At 38.4% G+C, this 21,239-nt stretch overlaps 1 protein-coding gene across 1 annotated transcript in view; it reads right to left on the minus strand.

Moving 5' to 3' along the window:
• Positions 1-20,923, minus strand: part of cand1 (cullin-associated and neddylation-dissociated 1) — a 32,601-nt gene extending 11,678 nt beyond the window's left edge. The window contains exons 1-9 of the mRNA XM_043709633.1: positions 20,593-20,923; positions 14,465-14,608; positions 10,646-10,800; positions 6,987-7,110; positions 4,125-4,381; positions 3,907-4,012; positions 3,476-3,618; positions 2,444-2,736; positions 1,398-1,539 (exon numbers count right to left, since the gene is read on the minus strand). Of these exons, the coding sequence (XP_043565568.1) occupies positions 1,398-1,539; positions 2,444-2,736; positions 3,476-3,618; positions 3,907-4,012; positions 4,125-4,381; positions 6,987-7,110; positions 10,646-10,800; positions 14,465-14,608; positions 20,593-20,660 (1,432 nt within the window). The 5' untranslated portion in view covers positions 20,661-20,923. The remainder of the gene's footprint in view (positions 1-1,397; positions 1,540-2,443; positions 2,737-3,475; positions 3,619-3,906; positions 4,013-4,124; positions 4,382-6,986; positions 7,111-10,645; positions 10,801-14,464; positions 14,609-20,592) is intronic.
• Positions 20,924-21,239: the final 316 nt, after the last annotated feature.

A 21,239-nucleotide genomic window follows, 5' to 3' on the forward strand; every position in this document is an offset into this window, starting at 1 on the left:
AGAGAGAGACAGACAGACAGACAGAGAGAGAGAGTCAGAATTGACTGAGAGAAGACATAGAAAAGTGAACAGCCAGAATTGCTGAAGTGCATTGGAATAATCAAGTGCAGAGGTACCAAAGACATGAATGTTTCAGTGTAAAAGAGCTGAGACAGCAAAGTCGGATAGTGTTACAGAGATGGAAATAGACATAGCGTTTGTAAAGTTGAGGTTAGAGACTCAGCTTGGGAGCCTCGCTCTCATTCTCTCCTTTTTCTTTGTAAGAAATTTAATCCCAGATGTAAAAAAAGTTTTCTATTCTTCCTTCCTTTGCTGACCCAGCCTAATTCTGCTTTGCACTAATTTGCCTTTTCATGACATTTTTTCTGTCTGCCCGATTCTGACAGCATAAGCCTTGGCCTAATTGTTGAGTTTGGTCAAAGTACTCATAAAGAGTGGTGGTTAGTGAAAAATGAATTTGAGTAAAAGCTATTAATATACTATTTCTGCATTTCTAAACTACCACATATTAGAACAAGGTATTAGATAGCACCTATAACTCTGCAAAAAGTTTAAAGCTCGTAATTTGCGGATTATCAAGTTAAATTTGATACTGGATCATATACAAAGAAAATTGCATTGGTGACCCAAACCTTGGTCCAGGAGTTAGGCTGAGGAGTATCTTAAAGGAAGAGAGATTGGAGTGGGAGGTGGTGGGGAGGGGTAGTGGCAGAGAGAGACAGAGACAGAGACACACACAGACAGACACAGAGAGAGGGAGAGACACAGACAGAGAGGGGGAGAGAGAGAAAGAGACAGACAGACACAGAGAGAGACAGGGACAGTTTGAAACTGTCAGGTTGTCATTCATTGGACATAGAACTGGCTGATTACTAAACAACTTAGACTTCTAAAGTCACAAATGCCAAATTCTGAAAATTTTTTTGGTCTATTCTTTCAAGGGATCTGAGCATCACTACTAAAATAGGTGTGTTGCCAATCCCTAAATGCCCCGGAACTAATTGGTTTATTCGGCCATTTTGAAGGCAGTTATGAATCAACAACTGTGAATCTGTCGTTCTTTACAGGCCAAACCAGATAAGGAATGCAGATCTCCTCTCATAACAGACTTAAGTGAACCAGTTTTGTTTTCACAAAATCAAAGTTTCACGCTCATCATTATTAGAGACTAACTATCAATTCCATTGAATTTAAACCTCATCAGCTACTTTGTAGTAATTTGTACTCACACTCTGAATTACTATTCCAGTGAAATAGTCACTGTGCCACTGTCTCCCCATGCCATAGATAAAAAATTTCCCAACTCTATCTTATAGCTTTAAATAAACACATTTACTGCATCAGCTTACAAAAATCACAGACTGCAGCAAAACTGACGAAAAAACATCAATACTTACCCGGAACAAGAACTGGCACATGCTGAGTCAAAGCACCAGGCAACACATTCACCAGCTCAGTTAACATGTGAAAGCAACACTGACGGGTCTTCACACTTTTCTCTTTCATTTGCTTGTGTAAAGCTTTAACAATGTTGGGAACCTTTAAAGAAAGGGATTTAAGCAGGCTCAGAATTATGCTTTCATGCCACACTCTTTAGCGACTTGAATACCATATAACTGACTGAGAAAAAAAAATCTGAAAGCAGTAACAGAAAAGATAAAATGTTCAATCAAATACCCAGCTTCAACATCGTAGCATTTCAAATGAACCACATATTCACTTAGGAGAATACGGTCTCACTGCTCCCAAAGAGGTAAATATCACTTTAAACCTTCATCTTGCTAATTAAAATAGTAGAAAAATAAGGATCAACTTATTAATGCTATTTAGTTATGATAAAATTTCACTTTTTGGATCCAAGTATTATATAATAAACCACAAATTATTAACCAACCTCCACTGTACAATCATCTTTTAGAAGGAAAAAGCACTCTGGTCTTTCAAACTGAGCTCAAATGCAGAGAAAAATTATTTAAGGACCAGAATTCTAATCTCACCCCCAATAACAATCAGTTTTAACACTATATAAAACTTCTAAAGAATTAAATACAATCTGTAATTTTTTTTTTCAAATAAGAGAGCATATTCTTCATCCAAATGAGAAAAACATACTTTTTGCACTCAACACACACTGACCACACAATGTACGAAACTTGTCAACAAACCTAGACTGCTGCTCATGGTCTTCTATCTAATTTTACATAAAAACAAACTAAAAGTAAAAGAATGAGTTAACATTAAGGGGGCTCACATATGGAACAATATAGACATCCATGTGGAAAAGTGTATAAATTTAAAATTATTGCAGGATTTTGATGACAGAACAATAGGTGTGAAAAGGCAATGTACCCAAGCACAACATCAATACAGGTTGGCAAGAGAATTTGTAATAAAGTCACAAAAAGATAACAGCTGTAATAGCATAAGCCACTGTCAAACGTACTTGATTCTGCAGCATAACTAAAGGGGTCTCTTCTTGTTCCATTGCATCTGGGTCAAGGTGCCAGCTCTGAGCAGGCCTGGTCTGTTTGAGCAGCGAGAGATATGCATGGAAAACATCAGCTTTAACATTTTCTTCACGCTCCTTGAATCTGGCAATCAGCGCAGGCGATACTGTTTTATAAAATTCTGGTAGCATTTCATGGCGAGTGCTGACAACACCATCTAAACACTTGGCAGCAGCACGTCGTACCTTCCAGCTCACATCATCATCATCACTGTACTCATCATCGCTCCCTAGTCAAGTAAACGATATTAAAAACTGAGTGCCTTTCAAACAAAAGTGATCATAGATTAAACAACTAAATAAAAAGAAATTCACTTAGGACTTACTATGCTGGAAAACAGCACACAAATGAAAGTCATATGAGACAAGGCACCAACTGTTAAAATAACCCAGTGACTCTCATTGTTTCATATCTAATATATCACTAATATTGTTGAGTTATCGAAGGACGGGGTAAATATCAACATCATCAAGGAGGCTCAATAGCTAGCACCACTGCTCGACAGCGCCAGAGATCCAGGTTCAATTCCATCCCTAGGGGACTGTCTGCATGGGTTTCCTCTGGGTCCTTCGGTTTCCTCCCACAGTCCAAAGATGTGCAGGTTAGGTGGATTGGCCATGCTAAATTGCCAGTGTTCAGGGATGTGCAGGCTATGTAGATAAGCCATAGCAAATGCAGAGTTAGAGGGATAGGTTAGGGGGTGTGGGTCTGGGTGGGATGCGCATCAGAGGGTCAATGTGGATTCAATAGGCCAAAATGACCTGTTTCTAAACTATAGGGATTCTATGATTCTAAGTACCTTTTCCAGAATGATAGATTTATAGCTGTTAACTAACAAGTAGTAACTCTTCTACAAGAACAAAAGTATACTCTCCAAATAATCCAAGTTGATATATATTTGTTTACATAAGTTTACCCCATTAACAACTTTATATAAAATAAGAGTGTATTAATTCCAGGTTCTGTACCTTGATCATCATCATCTCCACCTTCAGATTCCATCGCAGCATCATCTTCATCATCATCATAATTGTAATTGGGATCATATGTTAAATACCTCAGGCACAGGTTAATAATGGTTGTGACATGAAGAAAAACTTCCTTTGGGCACCTACGAAACATAGTCATTGAATAAATATTCCACTTAAGCTTGCGAAGTAATAAAATCTAGTTCCAACACCGAAGTGTTCAGAAAATACCGGTTCAGCTAGTCAAGGATACAAACTGTGTGATGTATTTCCTGCTCACAGATAGACAACAGGTCAAACACAATCCTTAATTCCAGAAATGGATTTATTTAGTAGCACACATTTTGTACTTAGGCAAAGGTTTATTGAATCAATGACCTTTTCCCTGCAACTTCTTTTTAAGTTAAAATATAACCGACATTGCACCTTACCTTCTTACGAATGACTCAAAGGCTTGAATGCAATATTCTCTCAGTTCATCATCCTCCACACTGCAGAACTTAACGACTAATGGAATGATTTTCTCGAGGTATTCACCTAAAGAATAAATCAATAACAATTCAAAAATTCTCTCAAATAATTGCTTAAAAGCGTTAAAAAAATTAGCAAAAACATTTTAAAAGGGACTCCAAATGCAAATTTACATTACCTATTCGGTGCCCTGCCTGCCTGCTAATAGCAGCAATACACTGAATATAAGTCCTGGTTGTAGACATGGATTCATTTTTGGCAAGCTCGGTCAACAAATGCTCAATTAGATCAACAAAGACCAAGTTTCCACAACTCATAACAAGGTGACCAAGAGCAATAATAGTTCTCTTTCGAACAGCAAGTCGGGGACTGGTAAGCTGAGGAAGAAGGCAGTTTAAAATTGATGGATGGAAATTAACCAGCAGACCTCCTTGCCTAGAAAAATAAAATGCAAAATTCCAATTATAGTTCGAACTTAAAATGACTATCTTTGTTTAAACAGAATTTAAGTTAGCTTTTAATTCTAGAATGCAGCAGGTCTGACAAAAAAGCTAAGTACTGGTCAACATATTACAATAGTAACGGTCCTTTTTGCCCTGCACCACAAAGGGAACAATCTTGGAATAAGTGAAGTTAAAATGAAAGTTTCAAAAATGGACCAAGCTACAATGTTTAAATCAATTAGTCAACATTAGAACAATACAAGATGCAAACATTAACGCATATAGAGGATAAGGTACACATGTATGTTCATCACTCTATAGATATTGCATTCCACTTTATTGTTGGCCTTTTTTAAAATCAACACTGTCAAGCTTTTTGCTTAAGTTTTCCATGCATTTAAAAACAGAAAGCACTAGAAAAACTGAGCACGTCTGGCAGCATCTGTGGATAGACAAATAAGAGTTGATGTTTGGAGTCCAAACACTCTTCGCAACTTCTGCTGCCAGAGCCACTAAGTTACTTCAAAATTTTCTGATTTTATTTCAAAACCTCCGTTTGTTTTATTCTTCAATACATATGCTCCAGACAGACAACCAACATTTTCAAATTCAATTTACTTGTGAAGTCAACAGAAATATTTCCAATTACTGTGTCATGTGTAGTACTCTCAGACTTACATCTCAAAGTCTTAAAAGGCAAGAAATATGCTCCAAAGAAGAATGAATGGGATGATGTTAGTCTTGTTATTTTAGGCTACAGCTAGGAGTTGTGCATATTTCTGGTTGCCACACCATAGAATAGATGTGATGTCACCATTCAGGGCACAGTTCTTAGGTTAAAAAAAAAGGAGATTTAGAGAGCATTTGAAGACAACTTTTTTAATCCAAAAGGGTGGCGGTCATCTGGAATTCCATCTCAAAGTATGGTAGAGTAAGGAACCCTCAAGACATTTTAGAAGTATTTAGATGACCACTTGAAACACATGAGCATTCAAGGATACAGGTCACATGCTGGAAAATCAGATTAGAATAGATACTGGATGACTAGCACTGTTTTTATGCTATAAAAACCCCATGGCTCTTATTTTGAATACACTATTTTTATTAACTCTATACCTTACAAAAATAGTGGTCTGATTATTTTATGGGTTAGTGGGATGTGAGCATTGGTACACGTCCCCAATTGCCCCTGAACATGGCTTGTTAGGCCATTTCAGAAGTCAGCCAAGAGTGTCAGTTATATCAGGTAAGGTCCACAAATCTCCTTCACCCAAGGACATTAGTGAATCAGACAGGCTTTTTACAGCAATGATGGTTTATCACTGTCAACATTACTAAGTCTAGCTGTACATTTCAAATTATGAATGGAATTTAAATTTCATGACCATTGTGGGATTTTAACACACACCCCTTCAATATTAACCCGTCATCTGGATTTCTAGTTCAGTGACACCATCACTATGTCACTATTTCTCCCCCTACCATTGATTGGAATGACAGGATGCGGTGGCTTATATCACAGAGGTGGTTTGGGTGTTATATACCATAGTTAAGGAGCAGTTATTACATTAACAGTACTTAACATGCATGAACTGTCAGGACATAGGTTAGTTTTAACCTACTGATATGTCATCACAATAACAATTGTGATATTCAAAGAACAGCAAGTTCGAACATGTGTGTGTTTGGTTCAAGAAGCAGTCATGTAAAGCTACCAGCTGTTGGATTGAATGTGACTGGACACCTCAGAGTCAGAATTCTTGCTAAAAGTAAAGCCACGGTATTAGGTCACACAGGATCTCTTCAATAAACTGCACTTCTGTTGTGAGTACAAGTTAGAAGCGTTGGGAAAATACAGAAAGGAAATAGCAAAAGGTTACCAGCTTCGTCTGTACAGTTTTCTTGCTATAAATTATATTTTAATCCTTTCAGATTGTTTCATTTTACAAATTCTCCCTTTCATCAAATTAAGCCTCCGTGCTACATTTCATTATTTTATCACTACTTATCAATTTTGATTTTAATCACAAGCTCATTTAAGGTTACTGATCTACAATTCAAAATGGTTAGTTTTCTGCAAAGCTTAGTAAAACTTGCTGTTGTGCTGAGTCCCAAACAACACCATCCACTTTTTTTTTCTGCACATTTTCCCTGCCCCATGGCTATTTCACAAGTCATGTTACACTGGACTAATTAAACTGACATATTCACAAGGGTTCTGTTTCTGAGAAGCCCCATGAAAGATTAAATTCATGAGTACAAAGCTCGTTAAAATAGGTTAAAGTGGTTAAAAAAATGGTGGATACGCAATTTTTGTCCAATGTTGATTTTTTTGCCACAGATAGATGAATTCTCAATTAGCGATTTTGCCGAGAGGATTTACTGTATAGAGATTTGTAAGGCAGAAAATTAAATGTGTAATTCAGACAAAAGCCTCATAAGTACTGTTGTGAACTTCAGCACAATTCTCACAACTGTGCTTTTGCCTTAATCTCGTTGACATAATTAGGTTATGCTCAGTCTATTTTCCCTGTTTATTGCTAAAGTATGTGCTGGGTGAATTTTGCTCTTTTGGCCTCCAACAAAAACTCGATTACCTGCTTAGCATATCTGCCATGATGTCTAGTGCTTCCAATTGAACAGAGACATCCTCCTGTTTCGCAATGGCACTTGTGAGGCGGCCTGTGATCTTTTTGCAAACGTTAGCTGCTAAAGCAGATCCTAGTAAACAAATACAAATTTGAACAGATCTCAGATAAATAACAAGAATGTGTTTTAAAATACACCCAGTCATTGAAAGATGTTTGGGTAATGTTATAGAACAAAGGGACCTAGGGGTGCAGGCACATTTTTTTTGAAGTTTGTGTCACATATAGATAGGGTGGTTAAAAAAAAGTTTTTGGCAAGCTTGCCTTCATTGCGGAGTCCTTTGAGTATAGGAGTTGGGAAGTCATGTTGAGGTTGCACAGGACATTGGTGAGGCCTCTTCTGAAAGACTGTGTCCAGTTCTTGTCGCCCAGTTACAGAAAGGATATTAATAAGCTGAAGAGGGTTCAGAAGAGATTTACCAGGATGTTGCCAGGTATGGAAGGTTTGAGTTATTTTTTTAAAAAAAAAAGGTAGATAGACTGGGACCATTTTCAATGGAACGTAGGAGGTTGAGAGGCAATCAGATAGAAGTTTATAAAACAATAAGGGGTAAAGAGTTAACGGTAGTTGTCTTTTTCCCTAGGATGGGGGATTTCAAGATTGGGGTGACATTCTTAAGGTGAGAGGAAAGGGAAATAGAAAAAGCATGAGAGGCAAACTTTTTAAAGACAGTGGTTCACATGTGGAATGAATTTCCTAAGAAATTAGTGGATGCGGGTACAATTGCAACGTTTAAAAGACATTTGGATAGATTTGAAGGGATATGGCCCAAGAGCAGACAGGTGGGACTAGTTTAGTTTGGGGATCATATTTGGCATAGACTGGTTAGACCAGAGGGGCTGTTTCCATGCCATATGGCTCCACAACACAGTTGGATGCAAAAATAGTTTTTCACTGTCACATCACTGTCACATCTTTTCAAATTAAATGGCACAATACAGCTTTAAAATTGCTTTTTAGCCAGAGGTGACCTGGAACTTGCAAAAATGAGAAAAATGGGTGAGTTAGTTCATTGGTCAACAAAGTATCTTTAAGATAGCTACAATTAAATGTAAAAAAATTTTAAACAGAAAAACTGAATAAGGAAGACATGATGGAAAGTGAATCAAGTACTGGTCGTAATTTTAAATGTTTTTTAAGCCCACCTCTCAGTCACACGCTTTCATCTAATTATCTTTTATTATATACATCTCCTTGTGATAGGTTTCTAATTATCTAAGATCTTCTTTCACTCAGAACTAACTTCTGTCCACAATGACTTGAAATGCTGCTTCCAAGGGTGGTGGAAACAGAGGTGATCAATGATTTCTAAAGAAAATTTGATGTCCAATCTATATGTAAATTTGCAAGGCCACAAGGATGGAACAGATTGGATTATTCAATAGACAGCAATAATGGATTTGACAAGCCAAACGGTCATAAGAGTCAGAGATCTACAAAACAGAAAAGTCTCTTCAGTCCATCAAATTCACACCAAAACCAGTAACTATTTGAATCCCATTTCCCAGCCTTGTATGTCGTTTGGCATTACAAGTACACATCTAAATACTTCTGGAATAGGTAATGAAGACTTCTGCCTCTATCCTCCTTAAGGCAGTGAGTTCCAGATTCCCAACACCCTTTGGATGAAAGATTTTTCCTCACCTTGTGTCATAACTCTACAAGCAAAGACGTCAAAATATTCAGACTAATATTTTACTGTTGTTAACTCGTCAGCAATCTAAAGAACCCAGTCAGAAATTAAATGAAGCAATTTATTTCAATCTCAGACACAGATTTTAACTGCAAATTTACAATCCAGTTAATGTTAAATTATTGTAACATAAATCATCAACCATTTTCACATATTTACATTGTCAATTAAATTTATTCACTAAACATGTCCAAATTCAACTATCAAGAGCTGCCATCCATAATTCTAAGATTATTAAACAATGGTTAGTTAATTATTTTGCTGTTGGACTTCTGCTAATATACAGAAAAATATGTTAATTTTTTCACTCAGCAATTAACAGATCCAATTGAGAGATTGCTAATTTAAATGCTAACATAATCATCCACTGACAAATAATTAAAGTGAAGGGTCACAAATTTGTTATGTACCCTTTCATATGAGCAAACATACGAGTTAGGACCTGGAGAAAGCAGTCTGTCACCTGAAACGGATTCTGACCCCAATGTATTTTCTTGGCTCCTTTTTATAGCTCTGCCTTCAAAAAATATTCAGCGACTCTGCCTCTAATGCTCTCTGGGGAAGAGAACTATACATGACACTCACCAATTTTTCTGTCTTAAATAATAAAATCCTTATTTTTGAACTGTGCTCCCTAGTTCTAGTCTCTCTTACAACATCCAGCTTGTAAAGCCTCTCAGAATTTTAAATGTTTCAATAAGATTAACTCTCGTTCTTCTCAGCACTGGAAAATACAGATACAATGTGTCCAAACTTTACCCCTAAGACAACCTCTTCTCATCCTGTGAAAGGGTCACTGGACCCAAAATATTAACTTTGTTTTCTCTCCATAGATCATGCCGGACCTGCAGAGGTTTTCCAGCTTCTGATCTCCAGCATTTGCAGTTCTTTGCTTTTTTTTCTTCTCATTCCAATATACCTACCATTTTCCACTAACTAGCAAACCTTCTGTCCATTCTAATATGCAAGTCCCCTATATCATGACCTCTTCTGTTGTGCAATAACTTTCATTGTCAGAAACAAAACAGAAGTTGCTGAAAAAGCTCTGCAGGTCAAGCAACATCAGTGAAGAGAAATCAGAGTTAACATTTCGTGTCCGGTGACCCTTCCTCAGAGCTTTTCGAGCAATTTCTGCTTTAATTTCTGATTTATAGCATCCACAGTTCTTTCAGTTTTTAACCTTTGTTGTCAAATGACATCTGGAAATCTAAGAACATCACATTCACAGGTTCCTTTTTAAGTCAAGTAGAACATTGCTTCCTTCAAAAATTCTAAAGAATGATTCAAACACAATTTCACTTGCTCAAAATCATGTCAACTTTGCATAATGCACTGATATTTTCTTAGTGCAGTGTTTTAACCTCCTTAATAATAGATTCAAGCATTTTCCAGATAGCAGATGGTAAACTATATGTAGTTTCCTGCTTTATCCTTTTTTGAATGTTGGACTTACATCTGCTACTTTCAAATGTGATGGGAAATTTCCAGAATCTACGTGATTTTAGAGGATTAAAGCCATCACAACTCCTCACGTCACTTCTTCTTAAACTTTAGGATGAAGTCCATCAAGACCAGAGGAACACAACTTTTAATTCTATTAAGTTTTCAGTACCATTTCCTACATTCCTTCCTTCCATCTGATTTCATAATTTGTGGGATATTATTTATATTGTTACACTGAAGAGAGATGCACAATATATGTTCAAACATTACTTCCTACTATTAATTTGCCAGCTCTCTCCATAAATTACTTTTTAAAAAACATACTTTTAAAACTTTGTTTATATTCCAGCTACTCTTTTTTTTTAAAAACCCTATTTTTCTTTCTTGATTATCTTGTCAGAGAATACTTTCCAGTGTCCTTTATAATGACAATTTCTCCTCCCCCCCTCCGCCTTCAAAATATAAACTTACCACTAGAAGCTGGAGGTAACTCTCCAATGACGGTTTTCAGTCCAATACTGGAAATATCCCTCAGTTGCTCCTTATCTGACAACATATTGGTACACAATGTATCCACAATTGTTTCCACCTGATATTCCTTCACTTTACTGACCAATGGACCAAGGCTGAAGGATAAGTATGAAAGACATGCTTAAACAGAGCTTTCATGAGACATTCAAAACTAAATTCCTGATAAATTAATATTTAAATCTGCTGCATACACATTTTCATAACACATCTATGAGAGAGAGATTGCACTTTCCACAACCTGTTTACTATTTCCTTATGATGTCTGTGATTATTGCTATTGGTGAACTTGAACTGATTGACCAAACTGATAATTTTACTTCTAAAGCAATTGTGCCGATAGTAATGACTATAAAGGTTTGTCAAACACTAAATCAAACACATTCCTGCCATAAGTTCCTCCAAGCATACACAAGCTATCACTATAAAATCTGTGTAGCTTCCAGTATATCCTTAACAGGTCATTTGGCTTTCTTCTATATTATAAAATACTATGGCTAAAAGTGAAAAGTTTTTTTTAAATTACAAGTATATTTACATGTACATGTATAAGATTGCCGATGGCAAGTTGGCTCATCATTACACGCAACACAAAATGTACTGTACAGCCATATTGTGCAATCATTATTTTAACAGCACATTAGACGTAGATCAGTAAATTATATTTCTATGCTTGCTCAATTAAACAAGTACAGGTGAATGTTTTGTTGTGCTGAGTCAAAGCATAATACTATATATAATGTAATTAAACTCAATGTGCACATTAAATATGACTCACCATTATTCAGGCCAACTGATATTACTATATCCCTTATAACGTATACACATAGTTAAATCGCTTTATTAAGACTCCTAAGCAGTCACTCAGACATTCACAGAGATCTTACTCATTTTTGTGTGTCAACAAATTTTGCAATAAAACAACAGAGTTGGATATCAAAAATGGTGGTCCAAATTCTGTGGCTGTTATTCCAGCTATTAGCTCAGTATTGGAGATCCCCACACTGGGAAACTGACAGCAACTTCTGGCATGAACATGGAATTACAAACAAAAATCTAGAAGTTGCTGTCAATGATGTCCTGCTCTTCTAATGGGTGCATGGTCTCAAAACAGAAACCTTCAGAAATCACAAAATTGAAAAGAACCTCCCTTTGTAAGCTGTGACATCACTGTTAAAATCTCCTAACAATATTATGCCTTGTAATGTGATATAACTGGATTGAAATGGTGTACTGAAGTGATAGTAATTGACCAACCTTGCATCAATACATTTTACATTCGTATTTCATATGTTCCCATTTCAAGAAGTAGAATTTTAATTAAGTTTATAATATTTCAGCATATGTGTATGCGCTAATCAGTTATTCTGTTCGACATAAAATGTATAAAAAGCTTGAATTAAATGACTTGAATTTTGCAGTCAGCAGCCAAGTAACTTTCTCTACAGAAAGTGGTCTGTTTCTATCGTTAGAAACAGTTTGTAATATGCACTAGTTGCTAGCTCCTAGTTCTGATAACAGTTTAAATGCATACTTGTACTCTGGAAACTCTGGCACACAATGCAGTAATTGCACAAACACATGCCCACAATCAATCTGAAACTACTTAATATACTACATTTCAGCATTAGAGTGGCCATGACAATTGAAGCAAATGTTCTATCAGCTCTGTGGCAATACTGGCAAATTAATCAAACTCCATACTCTCTCTCCTTATCACTGAATTTTTTTCCCCTTCACATATTTACCCAAACCTCTTCTTGTGTATTACTATTGAATCTGCTTCTACTCACTCTCAGTCAATGCAGCCCAGATCAAAATAACTTATTGTGTCAAATGAAAACATTTCCTCATCTCCTCTGGTTCTTCTTCCAATTATTTTAACCTAGATCATCAATCAGAGGGCATAGATTTAAGGAGCCAAAATTTTATGTAATAATAAAACTTATTTATAAAGTACTCTTAAAAGTGATAGAACATTCACCAGAACACAAACAAAGTTTGATGCTCAGCCACATGCAGACACAATAGGGTCGATATAAAAATGTTAGTCTGAGATTGGCTTAAGCAGTGTCTTAAAAGGTTGTGGGGTGGCGGCAGAAACTGAGGTATTTAGGGAGGGAAAATCCAAACTTCGGGTCTTAGCAAAAGTAGATGCAATGGGAGTACTGCTGTTGTTTTGTAAATACTTTTTTTTTGGGCCTTTGGTTGAGATAGTGGACTGAAATGAGAAATGGAACTTTTAAAAACCATGCATTAAATGAGGGATTACCACATCTTTTGAAAACAAGTAACCCGACACTCATTGTATTGTTTAGGTTACTACTCATGAGGTGGGGGAAACGTGCAGATGAGCTGGAGCCACAAGTAGTGTATACACAGAGATTCAGCCAGTAGCAAGGAACCGACTGTCATCAATAACTGGTCACTAGTCCATAAACCAAAGGCCTTCTGTCTGTCAATGATTGTGTAGCTGGCTCCCAGGTAGCTGAACGCCTTAGGGTAGTGAACAAGTTACAGAGAAGCTGTATCAATTTTCTCTGCAGTAAAAGAAATGTAAACCTGAAGGAAACAAGTTTTTTTCCCCTCAGTAGTTGCCATACATCTGTGACTTTTAATTAAGTCAGAGGCCTTTGTAAGTGTGAAACTCGAACCTCCTGCAAACAAAATCAAGAAGCTGAATTATCTCAGCAAACCTTGTGAACAGGAACCACTGAACTGCTTTCCCAGCATTCTCCTTCACCCATGTGTTTTCACCTCAACCGTCTGCATGGGTATAAAAGGGTAATTATAATGGGGTTTAGAGTTTTAACTAGTAGAGTTATATGCTGATGGTTCAGGTAAATTGGAGAATCTTGCATACTTTTTAAAATCTTTAATTGTTCTGCTCACCCTGGGACTAAGGGAGCTTGATTTTCAGCTTGCTATTCCAGAGGTACAACAGTTTGGACAGGTGCCCTGTTAGCGATAACATGTATCTGTTGTCAAGTGCACATAGGACAGGTTACGATGTAAAGGAAAGAAAATAATTTGCGAATAGAAACAATGGGAAATTCAGCAAAAATAATGAAACACTAGCTTTTTTAAAATAAACAACTAGTGTTTTAGAAAGAAAATGAATTTGACAGGTATGCTAAGTAGTTTGATTTTGATGTTTTCCATGAAGTAATGAGCTTTGTGTTATAACCTTCAGAAAATTATTTAGCGATTATATTGCTCCACCTCCTACATTTTCCAGGCAAAAACCTGTATTGTTTCAAAGATACAAGTTGGCCATTTTCAACAATTATTCATCATCATCTGGTATTTTGCAGCACCTATTTCAAAGGTTCAGAATGATACAGGTAAAGCTGAAGAACCTGCCTTCTTCAGAAGGAATGTCAGGGTCAGAATTACCAATTAGTGTAAGGAAACATCTGGGGTAGGCCATGATCTCACTTTACATTCAGAATACAATCCCTCCATGCCAATCAGAACATAAAGGGCTCCTCTCTAAAAGTCTTGCATAAAATATGGCCTGTACATACACACTTGGTACTGAATGACAATGACAACCTGAATCATAACCCAAAAGCCAATGCTCTCAAGTGAGGGAGATGATAACAATATATAAAAAAATAAAGTTGCAGTACTTTAAGTACTGGGAGCAAAATAATTCTGACATGCTTCCATACTTAATTGGTAAGTACAGGTGAAACAGTAATTATAATAAATCTACATCTGCACCAATTTATTCTACAAGCAGATGAATTTTTTGTTTACCATTTAACAGCAAGGTTCTGCACTTCACCATTCTTGTCTTCCAGTAACTTCAAGATCATCTTAACCACTTTTCGTTCACTGTCATCATCCAACTTAATAGAGTCTTTCTGCAATTCTGTCATCAAGTCATTGGTTGCCATAAATCTGGAAATTATACAAATGAAATTAATTTTGTTACGAGTTTTGTATTAATCCACTGTTAGTAATTACTCAACAGTACATGCTTATTTTTGCAATGACACAAAACGGGTGACCAACTGCATTATTTCACGAATAGCAAGAACCTATATAAAGATAATGATTTGGTTATATTACTCTTGTCAATCGAGAAATAAAACCTCGGGTATCTCAAAGCATAAAGCCGATTATGTACCAGTTCAAATAAAATACAAAGATTCTGACATTATCAAAGAAATACATTTGACCTAGCAACTGAAATGCAATTCCTTCCCACAGACTTCCTAGTTCTCTCCCTTATCTGAATATAGCCTTGATCGAAGTATGAACAAAAGCTGAAAAAAGTGACTGCCCTTGACATCAAAGCAACATTTGACATGTGACACCTAGGTGCCATGTTAAACTGCTGTCTTTGGAAATCAAGGGAAATCCAGAAGTACAAAGGATGATCGCTGTACTTGGAGGTCAATAATCTGTTTCAAGACACCACTGCAGAAATCCTTTCAGATGGTGCCTTAAGACCAATCACCTTCAGCCCCAGTCACTGCTTCCCACAATAAGACCAGAAATAGCAACATTGGCTGACCACGAATGTTCAGCTCGATTAGCAAGTCCTTTGATAATGAGCAGTGTGCATTCACACGTAGCAAGAGCTCGACAGGGTTGACACGTGACAAGGAGCATTCATAAGACACATGCTAAGCAATGACCATCACCAACAAAAAACCTAACTAACATCCTGACATTCAATGGCATTACCACCAACCAAATCCTGGGGATCCCCAGTAATCAGACACTCAACCAGAGCAGGTCAAATATTCTGTAGCACATGCCAGCCCTTGTACCTTAAGGCAAACTTTTCAGTGATCACAAGACTTTTGAGATCTGGAGGTGATACATAGGTTTGTCAGAAATGGTCATTTTTTGGCATTTGTCTTGTGAACTTTCCTTGCCATGTGTTAACCCCGTCCAGCTTCTGCTGCAGGTGCAGATAATACAGAGCAATTTAACGAATTTGCCAATAAAGGTGCATTTGATGAGCAACCCCTCCAGTGTATTCTCGTGACCAATCTCAACACCAAGCGCAGAGAAGGATGCAATTTGACAAGTTAATTTTTAACCCATCTAGTTGGTCCCACTCAACTGTTCTTTCCCTTTTAAGTATCCAATTCCCTTTTGAAAGTTACTCTTTAATCTGCTAACAATTTTCCAAGTACTGCAGTACAAATACTCCCTTCAAGAAACATTTCTTCTTCTCTCCCTCTTCAATTGGAATTATTTGGAATCTCTTCTGGTAACCAAAGTTCCTCCTAAAATAAACCATTTTCCCCATCAACGCCACCAAAACCACATATGTTTCTGAACACCTCTTAAATCTCCACTTAGCTTCTCTATCCCCTCCATTTAAAAGAGGTGTCTTACCCTGAATGCCAACCACTCACACAGACCTTTATATTTATTATTTGTTCAAGAGATTTGGCTGTTACCACAGCCAATATTCATTATCCATCCCCAACTGTCTTTGAGATGGTCCTAACCTGCACTCTTGACTCAAAGTCCACAGAATGTAGATGCAGCCACAATGCTGGTAGGAAGGCAGTTGTCAGTTAAGATCCAGTGACAATAAAAAATTAGCATTATGGGTCCAAATCAGGCATACGACTTAGAGGGCAATTAGCAGGTGGTGGCATTTTCATAGACGTACTACCTCAATCTTTCTAGGTAGAAGAAGTCAAGAAGCTTTTCCGAATTGCTGCAATGGGGCTTGTAGATGGTACATGCCTATGTGCTGGTGGTGAAGTTACTGAATGTTTAAGGTTTTTAAGGGGTGCCATCGAGTATGTTCCTTTGCCTTGGATAACGGAACCTTATTGGCTTTATCAGGACAGCATACATTCAGACTCAATAACATTCCATCTCTCATCTAACTTGTATCTTGTAGATAGGAAAACAATTAAATGACAGAAGAAAGTGGAGGAGACCTCAAACAAGTATCCTCACTCATTATGACTGATCTTCTTCCTTAACTCCACTTTGGTTGGCTACCACAATTCATTGAATATATTTATTAAATTTGTTGCCTCAATGACGGAATATTCACAATTCTATAAGCAGACAATCCAAAAATTCACAACCAAGTGAGGAAATTGCTGATCTGAAACCCAAAATGATCAACCCTTTATTCAGAGACTATAGCTTCATGTTTTGGATAACGAATCTCTGTCTATTCTGGCAAGTCATTTAAAAACCTTCAATGTTTTAATAAGATCTCTTATTCTTCTAAACTCCAGAGATTATGAACCCAATTTACTCATTTATTCATCTTAGCTAAATCTTTTCATTCCAGGAACAATATAACAAGCCTTTGGTGTACCTCCACTCCATAATGCAAGTACATACAGCAATCAATGTTGTCAGACCCCAAAGTTTCTGCTATATCCAGCAGATTAAGCTGCTCTTTCATATCACAGAGTGGATCAAATTATTTGAAGACTAGCCTCTTTGGCAGTAGAGACAAAGAGGAGGCTGAGATACATCAATGACCATTCACTTCTAGCTGAATACAATTGAAAATGTTTCAGCCTCGTCTTTTGCACTCAAATGCTGGGTTCCATCATCAAAAATTAGGAACATCGTCCCATTAGTTGACAATTAAATAACCTAACAGTTACAGCTAAATGGACAGAACTGCAGAGCTCTGATCTGATCCATTAATGACAGCATCGTGTAATTCTTGTGTATAGCACTGCATTAGGGAATAACTGGGTTGCCTTCGTGAACAGCTGTTCCCTGATTCTACACGATCTACTTAGTGTTGCAAATTTCAGCCATAAGTCTTCATAATTCAACAGGCCAATTCTCAACTCTCAGATCTATGGGCACAAAGGGCATATAGCCCCATGAGCTTAGTCTGATCTGGAGTACATGATTTGCTTTGATTTGTTTCCTTCTTTGCCACCACTCTGTCTCATCATTAAGATGTTGTGACTCAAAGTGCAGCACAGCTTTATGGTCAATGCTGCTGTGCTCTCAGAAGAGCATGTGAATGCCTTTGAAAACAAATATTTGTCTTCTCTGAGACTCTGGTCACTTGAAAAACAAGACTTGAAGTGGAAGACAGCTGGCCCACCAAAGGTGATATTACAGGAGATTTACACAAACATTTCTGGAGCTGCATACAAGGAAGACACCTGCATTTGTGTGATAGTCCTTCCATTCAGTCTGGAAAGATGCAAAGACATTGCTCATGAAATTACTTCAATAGTATAATACTGATACACAGTCCTAGTCTGACTGCAGGACAGAGCTGTAGCAACAAATGCTACTGCAACGCCTGTCAAGGATCCAGTGCTCAACATATTCCAGAGTCTAGGTTCCAGTGCTCAACATATTCCAGAGTCTCCCATCAACACTTATGGCACATAGAACGTTTCGCTGAGTAGTTTGTTTTGATGACAAGGACAGGTCACATTACTTGCATGCAGAATTTAAGATATTTAAAGTACATTGCAAATCTAGTGCAGAGTGGGTAATAATATGGCAGGATGTACAAACTGTAAATCATGTTATTTTTATGGTGGTTAGTTCAGTTCTGGCATTGAGGTCAAAGAAATTTACCCCCAAATAGTATTGTTCTGGCACCAGATCTTTGAGGTGAAAAGCCTGTGACAGGTTGATTGTATGTCTAAGAGGGCTACAACAGTGCGGCTTACCCCAGTACAGATTTTGAAGTCAATTGTTGCAGACTTCCACTCAAGAGAGTTGCAGTCACATCATAATGAAGTATTTTCAGGATCATAAGGACTTATCTCAAACCTAAAAATTTGGAACACAAAACCTCATGATTTACTGAGGGAAATACTTTGGTTAGGTTGATGAATGCAATGAAGCATTCTTGACACTGCCTTTGACGTTTTCCTTGGATGTGTCGTGCAATTTCAGAGGTTCGCCTGTAAGGTCTAAAGGTAAAACTGTGGCTCAGGAATTCCTCAGGAAGTAGACAATTGAGCAAAATGAATGTCAGGATTTTTCATGCTGTGGAAAAGGAGGAAATACTTCAATATAGGTACATTTCTCGCAATAGACCTTTGTATTGTTGGTAATGGTACGGTGGGAAAAATGTCAGGCCACCTTCAAGAAAACAACTCAGCATTACTGATGTTCTTCAGCATTTCTTGGATTGTATCACTTGACCTGTTCTGAATCTATCCCATTTAAGACATTAGTAACACCACACACCATGATGGAGGGTGCTCTCACTGTGTACATATGCAGTCTCCCCACAAGATCTGTAAGGTGGTCTCTCTTACTAAAACTGTTATGAATAAATGTACCTGTGACAGATGGATTGCCATAGACAAGTTCTTTTCCCTGGGGTGGGGGAGTCTAGGACTAGACAGCATAGGTTTAGGGTGAGATAGGAAAAATTTAAAAAGGACCTAAGGGTATAATTACAGCATTTAAAAGACATCTACCTGGATTGGTATGTGAACAGGAAGGGTTTTGAGGAATATGGGCCGAGTGCTGGCAAATAGGACTAAATTAGCTTGGGGTATCTCGACGGCATGGACAAATTGGACCAAAGGGTCTGTTTCTGTTCTGTACATCTGCATGACTTTATAACAAGATCAAGTAAACTTTACCCCTTGTGGTGATTCTCAGCACCCACTTGACATTCATCCAAAAGAATACTGCCCAAAGTTAGGTACAACACTCCAGCTAAGGCCCCAATAATGATTTATAAGCTTTGCGCATAATTTTATCTTTGCACCAATCATGACTGGTTTAACAGCATTGTCAACTCATCATGCTTCCTTTAAAGATGTGTTCCTGAAGGCTCTGGTCACCCTTTGATCATCTTAAAAATTATTTCATGTGGTTTATCTTGACTCCCTTTCCCTACAAAAATGCATCACTTAATACAGATCATCTCTCCCTTCCTGCTGGGTTGAAATTATATTTCTTCTTATTCAGCACTACTGTGGGAGAACCTTTACCAACCATTGCAAAACGCTCACCACATTTCCAAGAGTTAAAATCCAAAAACTGTCATATCTCCAGGATAACATTGTTTTAAAAAAAAACCCTTAATCATCTGATGCTATTTCGATACTTCAGTCAGTGTAAGTTCAGGTACTATTTGTGACCTCAGCACCAAAGTTAGGGACTCCAACTCATAACTGCAACCTCTCCTGAAGTCTGTGTACAACAGTTTACAAGATTTGACTAGATGCAAAACTATGCACAGTCAAATATTGAAGTAACACTTTAGTGCTAGTTTACACCGCAATAAATTTTCTTTTTGGGCGAGAGAACGCAAAGTGACAAGTATCCATGCAGCCTGCAATAGGATTGGGGGAGGTTCAGGAGGAGAAAGAAGGCAAAACTGCTGGGAAATACAAAACACGTTGCTTTTAAACATGTAAAATCAATCATGGCTGTTTCGTCACAAGCTTTGTTATAATTAGATGATTGAATGTTATGGTACCGGTGACTTTCAATTGGTTTGAGAGAGCTTCAAATACTCGATGCGGCTTTCAAAACCTTAAATTTGCCGCAGTTGGTGGAGCCTGTAAGAGCTCAGATCGACGACTGTGAGTAAACACTTATCCTCATCACCCTCTCGGAGACACGGATCACTGCAAATTGGCATTCAAAAACAGTCAGGCTCCAAACAGGGAACATGTGCACTGCCTACCAAGGCACTGGGGCTTATTCAAGCAAAGCGCGGGGCCGGCTCCCTCCGCTAACCTCTGAAGGCTTGGGACGAAGGGAAGGGACAGAGGAGAAGGAGGAGGCCTTCACATTGTGAATCCTTCCAGGGCACATGGAATGGGAGGCGGCGTTCATTGAGCCAGGAGCTCTCCCGGACTCCGCTGTGCCCGCGCAAACTTCAGAGAGATGGAGCCCGCCGGAGCTGCATCCCGAGACAGAGAGGAGGAGGGAGTTACCTGAAGTCCTTGTCGCTGGAAGTCATCTTCTCCAGCAGGTTGGAGATGTGGTAGGAGGCACTCGCCATCTTGAGGCCTTCACTCCCGCGCTACCGCTGCCGCCGCCCGTTGTGGTTCCACGGCTCCCAGCCCCCGGCTCCACCTCACTCTCTGCGCCGTATCTCACCCCGGGTGGAGGGGAGAGGGAGGGAGGAGACGGGCTGCACTCAGCCGGCTGTTCCCTTGGGTGTGAGGGAGGGGGGGGGGTGAGATTCTCTCTGTCCGAAGCGAGGCCTCCGCCGCCGTGTGTCTCCCTGGAGCTGAGGCCCCTCCCACTCACCCTCACCCAGCAGAGTTCACCGCGGCTGCGCAGTGCGCTCCAGCACATTGCTTCCCCTCCCACTTCCCGGCTCGTGAAGGTGGAGTTAACTTCAGGTGAGTTCACCCGCGGGCGGCCCAATGGCGCCGTCAGAATGTCACTACCCCTGCATCGGGAGATCCCAATTCAAGTCTCACCAATATCACCACTTTGAGTTTCAAATTAATACCATTGTACATCAAGCAACGTAGCAACCCTCTGTCCGTGAACTGGTGAGGGGATTGAACCTAGTATTCTGCATCTAGCCAACCGTTATTTATAAACGAACAGATGTAGAAAATAATCAAGG

Source organism: Chiloscyllium plagiosum, chromosome 19 (genome assembly GCF_004010195.1).
Source record: "Chiloscyllium plagiosum isolate BGI_BamShark_2017 chromosome 19, ASM401019v2, whole genome shotgun sequence".
NCBI lineage: Eukaryota > Metazoa > Chordata > Chondrichthyes > Orectolobiformes > Hemiscylliidae > Chiloscyllium > Chiloscyllium plagiosum.